This window comes from Stenella coeruleoalba, assembly GCF_951394435.1.
Source record: "Stenella coeruleoalba genome assembly, chromosome: 8".
NCBI lineage: Eukaryota > Metazoa > Chordata > Mammalia > Artiodactyla > Delphinidae > Stenella > Stenella coeruleoalba.
Genome location: NC_137154.1, coordinates 31,093,981 through 31,106,477, shown reverse-complemented (window position 1 = coordinate 31,106,477; position 12,497 = coordinate 31,093,981). Strand labels below are relative to the sequence as shown.

The following is a 12,497-nucleotide window of genomic DNA, read 5'->3' as shown; positions in this document are numbered from 1 at the left end:
TTAGAAATGGGTAATCTTCTCAAAAGCCATGTTGTCATAGTTTTTGTCCTTGGGATCATAGCCTGGAACATGGACCACGCTTCCTCGCCCGAGGCCGTTTCGTAAGACAGAGTCAGCCCCTTGTTTCCAGGTACTGCCATTCTCAAGGTTTTCCTGAGGAAAATGGAAAGACACATATCAGTGGGATCGTCTTAATGTATTCCAAATCAAACTGAGGGAATCTTGCTTAGGCCTCTCCCTTTGGAAAAAAATGAAAGATAAATATGAAAATAACTAAATGATAAACATGAAATAAATAAATGATAGATAAATATGAAATGATAGATATGAAAATAAGTACAAATAACTGACCCAAGGCACTTCCTAACTGATCATTTTGATGCCTCAATCCATGTAGGTACTACTTCTAATGATCATAAAAACAGAAAGAACAATTTAGTGAGCGTTCACAATACATCAGTGTGTGGTGTGAAGAAGTTTATATATCTAGTGCAACAGTCCCGTGAGGTAGTAGTATTACCTCCTGAGGAGAGACAAACCTGTGTCTCAGAAGGGCCCCCCCCCTCCTGTGAACAGCAAGGCCTCTGGTTACAACAGGGGTCCCTGTATGCAAACTTCCCAGGAGGCTGCTCAGTGTTAGCCTTTGGCAAAGGAGCCCGGTAGTGACATACTAAGTGCCCCCTCCCGCTCTCGACTCAGCCTTGAGAACAGAAGCCACCGGCATCAACAGGATTTCTCATTTATTCCAGGAAACTCAGGCCTGGGAAGAAAAGTCTATAAAGCAGTAAATAACATGATTCTTTCCTTCTCGAACTTCCTCAAAATCCATTTATCCAAACAATACACTGCTTTGCTGGCTGTCATCTCAGCAAATAGATTGCTTTCCCATTCTGAGCCCTTGTCAAGGTGATGCTCTCCTCGTGGCAAAACTATGAAACTCAGCTTTACTTCACATACATGTTATTATGGTGTTTTGAGGAAGGAAAACAAATGACATCTTAGGAGTTGTGATAAGGGCGAAGAGCCTCTCTCCTAAAGTACTGAAAGAGTGAAATATCTGGGTCTGAAAGAACAATAATAAGCCCTCACTAAAAAAGAAAAAAAAAATGCCTGCCTGTAATCAGGCTGAGAGGACAGACACAGATAAGACCCGTTGCAACCCCAACAGGAAACAGTGCTTCTTCCAAGGTCTTGGAATTACCGGTTGCCATAGTAACTCATTGAGTGATTGCTGCTCTTTGAGCAGTGCTGCCCCAGGTGGCTTTATCTTCATTCCCACTTCTCTTACTTAGACCCTTCTCAGAATCTTTCAGTGGGAGCCCGAACCTTTACCCTGTTGTTGAGAGTGGCACTCCCTGGTTCCCCTGGGGTAGCCCTGTCCCCTTGCTGTATGTATCAAGTCAATAAGTCCAATTTGGTCTGACCACAGGCTGTTCCTGGTGGTCTTGGGCTCATATGACCTTAATCGTACTCAGACAGTGTCTCTAGACCTTAATAGCACTGGAACAATGTCCCTAGCCCTGTGTGGCCTGAACACAATTCTCAGCGGGACAAGGGGAGAGCTGGGAGGTTATGTAGATCCTGTCACTTCTCTACCTAAGAAGTTCCACCAATAAATCTTACTTTGTATTTACACCTCATGGCACACTGGAGATGTTCATGTGTAGATCACGGTGCATGGTTTCCCCCCAGTTCACAGATACAAGCTGAAGTTCCAAGAGGTTAAATAACTCACCCAAGGAAAGTTAGACATGGAACCAGGATTAAACCCAGGGCTGACTCTAAAGCCCATGCTTTTCACCATTATACTAGATGTGCCCCCTCTTTTCTTCCTTTTCTATTATTAATTTTTAAAAATTTTCCTAGAATTTACCCTCACAGGGATTAAAGGGAATTTTGGAACTTGATCAGTTGCAACGACAATTCAGCCCAAAGGCACATTTACCTATCAACATAATTTACGTGCTTAAAAACTAGTTAGCTGAGGTAACTGAAGTGGAAACCCAGATTCTTTCAGGTTCTCATATCCACTGCCTTCCCTCCTTGCACCCAGCCTTGTAGATGGTTTAAATGGGCAGAAAGGGAATCCTTCTGAGCCAATTCACATTATTCAGAAGCTCAAACATCAGCTCACCTGCTCTGTTCCACTGTCATGCTGAACACCACACCAGCACAGTGTTTTGTATTTCTTGGACCAAAAGCAAAATAAATTGCAAACCGGTCTAATTAGCAGCGGTTGAATATCCTTGCCCTTTTGGTGACCTATTAACAAAAGGAAAAATGGGTAAGTTGTTGCACGCTTCCAGGAGTTTCTTTGATGATTTAAGCATTGTCCACTTGAGAAGCAGGTCACTTCTTAGGAGAAGGGTGAAAAGAGGCCTGATTGGTTAAAATACAGAAATTGGTAACTGCTCAAAAAAGTGAGAGTTTGCTTTTAAACATCCACAAACTGTCAGGTCAGGCAAACTCATGGCCTTAAACAAATAGAAACAACATATTTATTTTTAAATATTTATTGTGGAAAACCCTCCTAGTACCCTTTGTAGGCCAGCAGAGGAGATTACAGGAATTATATAATTTCTTCCTTTAGGAAAGCTCTCAGTTTTCCACCAAATCAGATCTATTAGAGGTCATCAGAATCAGTATTAGTGAAATTAGGAAGATTATTTTTACTGTTTTTTCTTCCTTTCATGCCAGCATCCTGAACAAGGAATACCTTCATGTTTCCTCCAGCTACTCTGGACTTCCCTGACATCTCCTTCCTTATCATTAAAACATACCTGTTCAATGTCCTATTCCTTCAACCCTGTTGTGGAACCAGAGTCTCCGGCCAGCAGAGCCTAAAATATTTACTGTCTAGCCTTTAACGTAAAAAGTTTACTAACCTCTGTGTTGGATCTTTGATCTTGTCACAGAAATGTTATAGATTACATTCTAAATTGTCAGGAATCATATATATGTGTACGGTAAACATATGGCCAGAGGGTCTTTGTTGCAATTACTCAACTCTACCTTTGTAGAGTGAAATCAGCCAGAGACAATGGTATATGAATGGGCATGACTGTGTTTCTATAAAACTTTATTTATAAAAAGAAGTAATGGACCAAATGTGTTCTTAGTTTACTGACCCCCGACCTAAGAGATAAACTTAATGAATTGATAATTAAAGGTTTTATATCTGAGACCTGTAGCTACATGATACATGAAGAAACAAATTGGGAAGATTCACACGAGTACAAACTGCTTTGCAGTGGAAACCAGACTAGAATAAACCCACACAGTGCCCTCAAGAGTGGGAGGTTCTGGCCACCTAATAAACTGATGAAGATATTTGTTCTTGACTTAGGAAATGGTATTTTCATTTCACGAGGTTAACGAGATAAAGGAAAACAACTCTTAACTGCCCAGTAGAATTTTACCAGTAATAACAAAAACTTTAAGGTATATCTTGGGCCAAGATCACCTTTTAATAGCTGATGCAGAGAATCATTAATGATATAAACCATCTGGAGGTACTAATCAAAATAGACATAATTCTATTTTATGAGTAACATAAATAGCATATATTCGAAGTGCTAGATCATCTAGAAGAAGCAGAATTGAAATGATCACCTATTAAGACCAAGCAAGACAAATAGCAAGAACAAGACAATATACGACAAACGATGAGCAGGCCCACAAAAGGCCTCTGGCTTCCCCACTGACCCTGTCCTGCAAACAGTTAACATTTTAAGACGTTTTTAAAGATTCACTGGGTGTTATAGAAGGTTTATGAAAGCCCCTTTGTGACCAGACCTGAAGGTGTTCAGATAGCACTAGGGCCTCATTTGGAAGATAGGTACCAGGAGGCAAGGATCAAAACTATTTTCAAAGATTTGGTCGAGTGCCATAACTACCCTCTGATAAAGTGCTTCCTTTTGGTGTTAAGGACATTTCCCTAAGATTTTGGATATTTGTAGAAAAATAAAACACAAGGGTTGATACAAGGACAGTTGTTTGTGCTCAAGATGGCAAAGAAGTTTCCATCTAAATACAACATAATGGCTGCTGCATCAACACAAGAACATGTCAATTCCAACAAGCATCTGGAAAATACCTAGAATTTATGATGCCCACAATACCTGCTTTGGAACCAGGCAGCTAAAACTCTAGCTGTCTTCTAAAGGTGACTGACCACTCAACTGATAAGTCTAGGTGTATCCTACTAGGATGAAGGAAGCCTCCATGGTTGTTAGGGCACTGAGGAAAAAATCTAAGCACCATAAATAGACCAGCTTTCATTTGAGCCCATTTTCCATAAAGAAAAATATTTGGGGAGTTCATGAATGGCTGGGGTTACAAAATTTATGTTCTATTCCTTATCATAGCCAAGATTGGCTTAAATTTAAATGAAGAGCTGGTGATCTCTTGCCCAGAGCAATAAGGCATTGGAGCTTGCACACAGTGTTTCTAAGTCACCAGGAATATTGCCATTCAGATTTTGTGTTAAGTAGGAATCTTGACTTCCCGTATAGCCTGTGACTATATAATGGTAGTGGAAAACTAGAATATCTTAATATTTGATTCAGCTAAACTGCATACTCCAAAGAGGCAGAGTAGATTACAGTGGGCCTATTCCATGCCATCCTCCCCCACCAATCCTTCATGAGCTTTGGCATAAAAAGGACACTGAACCATCAGAGGGACTATGGCTCAAGGTACAGGGGGGAAGTCAACACTGGTACCAGAAATGGCGTAGAGTGAAGCTGCTCACTGCAGAACTCCTGGGCCTAGAGGACTGGTCTCCGAAGGACACCATATGCAAAAGCAACAGTAAGACTCTCCTCTGCTTATCTAGTAGGTTAGTAAAGGTGAACCCATGAGCTAGTAAGGCATTTATAAGGAAAAAACTGAGATGAAGGGGAAAAGAACCACTCTTAATATTTAATCTTCTTACTGATATATTGCAAAGGATTCTTCCTACTCAGGCCCCTGAGGGCCATGTGTCTAAAGATCTTTTTTTAATACTATATGGGGAATAGTTAAGAATACACTATACGTATTAGTAATCATGTGTACAATAATCAGGGGGATGCTTTTACATGTCAGTTTGGAGAAAGTAGATAATATCTCTTTGGGAAAACGGACTTTTTGTGGTGGACCCAAATTCAGACCCATAAGACAGCTGCCTAGTCCAGAAGTGGGTGAGACCAGCCCACGTCTTTCTTGGTCCCCAGAAGAGGAAGGCATGTAACCGACCTGTCGCAAAGCTGATGATTACTCCAGCAGCCATGCATCCCAGGCAGCCTACTGCACTGTAGTATAGGTAGGAGAGCGCATACCAGGTCTCAGCAATGGCAGGTCTGCAGAGAACAATGGCACATCATCAGTTCCGTGTGTGTGAAGTCAGGATTCACAGTGACTTACAGGACAGCCGAGGGTTCATTTTAGGGACTGGCATCTCTCAAAACCCCCAAAGCTTAACTTTTTGTCACTTGATTATTTTTTTAAAAAAACCGACTGTAGACTAGTTGTACTTTATATTCCACTCAACCCAATCCATCTGTAAATTACAAGTCTTGCTACTGAACCACAATTGCAATGAGGACCGTGCCTTCCATTTCTTTTGCATTATTTATTCTTCAGACATTTACAAGGCCCAGATTTAGTGCCAGAAATTGTGACAGACACTGGAGATTAAAGATGAGTAAGCCACAAAGTCTACATGTAGGAGCTGACAATCATAAAATAGGCTAAAACGCCGTGGTGGAAGAGAAACAAAGGATTTGGAGAATATTCAGAAAGAGTGTCAAACCCAGGCTGATATGTGAGATGATGCCTCAACTCATTTTTTTAAAATGGTTAGTTTTAATCAATCAAAGAAGGCAGTTAGGGCTAGGATTTAGCATTCCAAGAAAAGAGGATAGAATATGCACAGGCAGTAAGGAAGAAACAACATAGTGGACCTGAGAACTCAGACCTCCAATTAGCCCTCTTGCCAAGTTCACTCTTGGGCATCAGGATGCAGAGGGATGGTTATTTACAGAAAGCTGGAGCCCCCAGACACTCTTCAGTGATGGGTACCACCCAGAGCGATCCTCATAGGGGAGCAAGATGGTCTCCTCAGACTTAGCACAGAAGAATGCACTTTTCTCTAACCTGGTGACCCTCTCTCTGGGACCTGATGCTATCCTGAAGGTCAGCATACCTGCTGGACAGCAGTGGAGGCACTGATTCTGTCACATTTGATGGGACACACTGGTCAGTTGATAAAGGCAAAGGCCATGTCTTGGAGGTTGGTGCAGGGTAAATTAAGGCCCCAATGGCCACCCAAAATGACAAGATGATCCCAGTCAGAAGGCCTCCTAGGGCACCCTTGATGAAGAAGAAAAAAAAAAAAAAGTAATGAGAGATTTGACAAAGCCATTGAAAGAATAATGAGATGATGAGTCTTGTATCTCAGGGATTCTGGTTTTCTACCCCAGATCTTGGCCACATGTACTAGAAACAGCCCACTTACACTGCCTGCCTTCAACCCCCCACAATGTAGCTTCACATAGGAATACATGGTTCCTTAAATGAAGACATTGGAGGGTTTTACTGTGGGCATTACATGTAAAATTTCTAGCAGGAATTTTTTTTCTCCTTTTTGGCTTCTTCCTCATCACTTCAACATCTGCTGAACCTCAGTTTCCAGTAGAAGAGTTTCAGAAATGCAGGAAAACCTCAGATAATAGAGTTGCTGGGGTCATTTTTCACTGACAGCCATTATAAGCTACTACTATATAGAAACTTTTACCCTCATAGCTCTTCCCAAGTAATTCTGCTCAAGTCCTCTGACTCCCAAGTTTTGAGTTTTTAGTTTGAGTCTAACTACTGGCAAGTATATTTACTAGTCCTGTCATTTAAGGGTCATACTTCTTGATAAAAAGTTAAAAGTCAATGAGTCATTTCTCCTGTAAAGGAAGCAGAACGATCGAGCAGGGATCACGACCACTGGATGTTGCTGGTCTCTGCCAGATAGCCGAGCCTTCTCTGTGACAGAAGACAACTTGTTGGTTTCTCTATTTATTCAGAAAAAAAGACTCCTCAATTACAGCACCAGAATGTTCTGCTCATTTTAGTTTGGGGGAAACTAAAGCAATGTGTATGATTCGAATACCTGGGCCCTTGGTCTAGACCAGTGGTCTGCAAACTTCTTAACAGCCAACTAAGGAGTATTTTAGGTTTTGTGGGCCATTCAGTGTCCGTCACAACTACCCAATTCTGCCATCACAGCACAGAAACAGCCATAGACAGTATATATACATAGGAGAGTGGCTGTGTTCCAGTAACACTACGTGTGGTCACTGAAAGGTGAATTTCACAAAATATATATGTGTCATGAGGTATTATTTTTCTTTTGATTTTTGACAACTATTTAAAAATATCTAAACCATTTTTAGTTTGCAGGTCACCCAAAAACTGGAGATCAGCTAGATTTAGCTTGAGGGATATAGTATGCTGGCCCCTGGCCTACCAGTAAAGGGTAAATGGACTTCAGTAGGAGAGTCAGCCCTCACTGATTTATAGTAGCTGCCTGGAGAGCCGTGCTGAGAAGGATTCTGAGGTTGCATCCACATTCTGTGGAAAGAGAGCCATGATCGATTAGTACGATCAACCATGGCTAACGACAAGGGGAGAGGTGACCCCAATTGGTATTATTTACTTTCCTCTATCTAGAACAAGGTGGTTTCCTGGATTAAATAGCAGGACCGTAACTCGCTAACATAGATAAATTAATGTTTAGAATGAACTAAGTTGTTATGTTGCTAGTTATTAGGGTTTTTTTGTAGCTAGGAAATTACCTTTCCTCATATTATCTCCGCAAGAATTAAACTATCCCTGTCAACCTCAATCTCAGAAAAGTTGATTAAAACAAAGTGTCTCCTAATAAGACTGCAAGGAAGCACCACAAATTCCCAAATGTTTCACATCTATCCACTCTCTTTACCTATCTACACAAAATTTATCTAGAATAGAGGTCAATAAGGGTCAGGTAGCCACAGAGACCTAATTAGGTATACCATGTAGCTCAGGCTTTATCAAGACTTCTATAGTATATTTAAAAATATGAAAAACTGGGGTTCCCTGGTGGCGCAGTGGTTGAGAGTCCACCTGCCGATGCAGGGGACACGGGTTCGTGCCCCGGTCCGGGAAGATCCCACATGCCGCGGAGCAGCTGGGCCCGTGAGCCATGGCCGCTGAGCCTGCGCTTCCGGAGCCTGTGCTCCGCAACGGGAGAGGCCACAGCAGTGAGAGGCCCGCGTACGCAAAAAAAAAAAAAAAAAAGAACTAAGTAAATAAATAAAAATATGCATACAGTCAGGTTTCCTAGAGTCTAAAAACTTTCTAAAAAGATTTGCATGTAAGTGGATGAATGGCAATAAATGGCAACTTTTCTAGATTGAAAAAATTATATTTTAAATATTTAAAAATATTACTATAGTACTATTTTTCCAAATAAGTGTTCCTTTTGATTTATGTTTACTACACAGTCATCCAACCAATGTTTACTTAAAGGCAAACCACTAGCTCGTCAGCCAAGAACACCAAGAAGATTCAGCTGTCAGAATATACCAGGCTGGTCTCCCCTCCCTTTCTTAAATTAGTTAATTAATTAAATTACTTATAATTTTGGGTAACTAAATATAGAAAAAAATTTTACATTTTTAAAGTTTTCAAAATCATGTTTTAACTAAACTATGTCTGACCTCAATATCTATTTTAAATTTCATTTTGTGGGCTCTTAATTTAGAGAAGACAATTTAAACCCTACGGAATCAGGTTTGATGCCATGACATATGGTATTTCATGACCACTACTTTCTCGACTTTCTGCTCCTAATACAGCTTCACTGAAGTCAGAGATTGGAAGGCTGAGGTTCTATTTAGTTCTGCTGTAGAAAGAAGCCCCCATTTTTTTCTGGCAAAGACAAATAGCGTTTCCAAGGAGGACTGAGAGGAGGGAGAAAATGTCTGGGGCCCAGTCTCAGCTGGGAAGTGTGAAGAGGGGTGTGGGAGACTTACCTTCCAGTTCACAAAAGGGAACAGGATTCCCAGAGAGAACAAGCCCAGCATCGGTCCCCCACACATACCGTGGATGCTGAGGGCAGCCTGTGGATCAAAGCAGATCAGATCAACACCACACTCCCCTGAATCTGTGGCCCACCTAGGACCACCCCCTTTCTTGGACCGGAGATGGAATACAGTCTTAGTCCTGACTGTGCCACTCATGAATCATGTGCTTCCTGGAAATCATTTCTCCATTCTGGGCTCATTAATAAGCACTGTGTATGTAAAACACCAAAAATGCCTACGAACATACGTGTGTGAGGGTGTGCACGTGTGTGTAAACACACACAGGCAATTTGGATTTGGTAGAATAAGTTTTCCCTCAAGCTGGAACTTATTGATTTGTTTATATTTTCTATCTTATCAAAAGCTTTTTAAATAATGTACCTAATAAATACATCTATAACTTATGTTGACTATCTCAGGTAGTTGATCCAGCTGTTCTAATTTAGTTTGAATAATTTTATAATTTTAATAATAATAATTGTCTGTTACCCCACTCCTGCTATCCCAGCAGAATACCTCAAGGATGTTGAAGCATTAAGTTGGGACATGATGGGGAGGACATTGGACATTCCATATCCTATAACCCATTTTTATGGCTCTGTCTCCTTTGGATATAGAGAGAATTTGGCAAATGCATTTCCATATCTCTTAATCTCTAAGTTATTGAAGCTGGTGAACTGGTTAGGGGCTTTAGTTAAGCTAGTTTTCTATCAACCTATAGCCTTGGGCCATGGCCTTGCAGAAGTCTTGAACGTACACAGGCACTGACATGCCTGCAAGGGAGCATGTACACACATATGTGCGTGCGCGCGTGCACACACACACACACACACACACACACACACACACAAAGCTACTCTGCAATGCAGCCCTGTCTAGTTCTATCAATACAACTGCAGGGCTCTTAGATAAAGTGGCTGTGATAAGGATGCTGTAAAGACTTTATACATATTTCCTATTTGTCAGGCACCCCTATGTGTCTTATGTGTCAGATAATAAAGATGAAATACCCTGGCACTCTAAATAAATGACCTCATTTCATCCCCACAATTACCCTGCTTAGTTGGTAGCACTAACTGGATTTTATAGATGAGAAATTTGGACTGAGAGAAAACATATTAAAAGTATACTTTCAGTTAGAAAGTGGCAGAGATGAGATTTAAGAGTTTTAAGCCAGGGTTGTCTGGCTCTGAAACCCACATTTTCTCTCCTAAGAGCAGTCCCACCTAAAAAATAAAAAATAAATAAAGTCAAGAGCACAGACCACCATCATAGTCTCCTTTTTCTGTTTAAGGGGAAAAAGTTCTTGAAAGAGTCCAGCACTAAGAGAATATTGAGATTCAAATTTTGGCCCTGCCACACATAACACATAATTTGGTGAACCTTCAGTTATTAACTCAGATTCATTTTACTTCAGAGAGTCTTCTTTCTCTATAAAAAATAGAAATAGGACCAAGGGGCCTTCAAGTCCACTCCAGCTGCAATATAAATTCATTTATCCAGAAAAATGAGCTACAATGTACTGTTATGATTGTTTTTCCAGGATAATTTTTAGAGAAGTCAATGATACAGATTGATCTTTGACAAGATGGAGGCAAATAAGATTAAAGTAGATACTTTTCGCTAACGTCAATACTTAATATTCTTGACATATTCTCTGCTGATTGATAGTATTAATTCATAGTTGCTGTGGTTGCTGAATTTGGAAGTTAATTTACTAGCTATTATATGGGAGAATCAATAAGTTAGGAAAAATGTTTATTTCCTCCTGTGGGAGAGAAAATGAACAATCTCTTACAAAGTCCTTAGCCAATATGCCCCAGGGGGGAAAAAGTCTTCACATGCTAGAAAGAGAAATAAATCAAAGACTTTCTGGATTTGAAAAATATGTATTTCTTTAATGTACAAAACTAACCTCAATTTCTTATCTTTCTTTTTTTGTTGTCATTAAGTGTGTTTAATTGGAGGAAGACAGAGCTCATCTGACAACCTCCACCTCAGTGGCCAAATCTCACCTAAGCCCCTCCTGCAAGGAAAGGACAATGGCTCAGAAAGTGTGTTCTAGGACTGAGGTTGCCTTGCTGTGTCTTAGCTTTCTCAGATGTCAAGTGGGGATCAAAGTACCTGCTTCCTGGGTTGTTTTTGTGTGCGTGTATGAGACTATTCAAAGTGGAATCCAAAAGAAGTCTCTGAATAGTGCCTGGGCACTCTGGAGCACACGATAATTGCCCCCCAAATATTATCTACTATTATAATCTTACTATTATCCTCTTACCTACCCTGTTAGTGAGCTCTCTGATTCCTGAAGTGGGCCATTTGATGGTTGGACTGTTTTGAGAGCTAGAAAGTACTTTTTTTATACTTAAAAAGAAGGAGGGAAGAAGGAAGGAAGGAAGGAAAGAAAAAAAAGGAAGCAGAGAGGGAGGGAAGGAAGGAAGACCACTCCCCCCAAATAAAAGAAAAAAAAAAAAGAAAGCACTTTCTTAAATTGAGAAAAGAAGACTCCTGGAGGTCATGACAAGCCTTGGTAGAACTAGCTGAGGGTCAGTAGGATAGCAGCATAATGGACAGAATGGCCTTTCTCGGAGGGAGCTCCGCAAATCACTAGTTAACAGATCTTTGCTGCTGTTACCTGCCCCTCCTCCTATCTCTTCTCCCCGCATTTGGTTCTGTGGTCACATATTTAAAGGGAAACAGCTTTCTTGCTAGGTCTTCCCAGAGCCTTCGATATGCTACTGTGTGCTGTGGATTTCTGAAAGGGGAACACATTGTGCAGCATTTCCCAAAAGTCTTTGACTTTGGAAATTTTCACTCTTGGGGCATTTCCCAGGGTGAGGGTCTCTGGAAAACACTTTGAAAATCCTAAACTAAAGCACTGAAAAGGCCTTTGTTTAAGGAGCTGACATCTGCCCACCCCCAGCACCACCAACGAACACACGCCATGAGTGTGTGTCGGTTTTGTGAACATGAAATGAAATCTGGTTCTATGCTGTATACTTATGGGATGTTTGGTTTCAGTCTTCCATATTCCCTGAATACATTATTCTATTACATTAGATCTAGCAAAGCTGTTTGGAAAATTAAATAAGGGGATTATAGTCTTTCTGCACCTGTCAAGTCAGATGTGTTCGGAGAAATGAGGGGGCCATTTTAGACCCAAATATCTCTCCTAGGAAACAACACATCAGTGTTTTCATTGTCCCCTAAACTGTGTGAACACATTTTAACCAACGAAGAAAGTGAGGCTAGCATACTTATCTGAATAAGGACAAGTCAACGAGAGCATCACTCACAACTTCCTCTTCATTATAAGTTTTATGTGTTACACCAGCCTTGCAGGAGTCTTTATCTATTCCAGAACCTTCAAACCTCAATGGCAAACAAGCTTAATATGCAAAT

General features: G+C 40.7%; 1 protein-coding gene across 1 annotated transcript in view; it reads right to left on the bottom strand.

Moving 5' to 3' along the window:
• Nucleotides 1-12,497, bottom strand: part of SLC5A12 (solute carrier family 5 member 12) — a gene marked incomplete at both ends in the record, with an annotated part of 45,135 nt that continues 32,638 nt past the window's right edge. Inside the window, 5 exons of the mRNA XM_079929833.1 lie at nucleotides 1-153; nucleotides 2,135-2,262; nucleotides 5,239-5,342; nucleotides 6,188-6,354; nucleotides 9,048-9,134. Coding sequence (XP_079785959.1) covers nucleotides 1-153; nucleotides 2,135-2,262; nucleotides 5,239-5,342; nucleotides 6,188-6,354; nucleotides 9,048-9,134 — 639 coding nt within the window. The remainder of the gene's footprint in view (nucleotides 154-2,134; nucleotides 2,263-5,238; nucleotides 5,343-6,187; nucleotides 6,355-9,047; nucleotides 9,135-12,497) is intronic.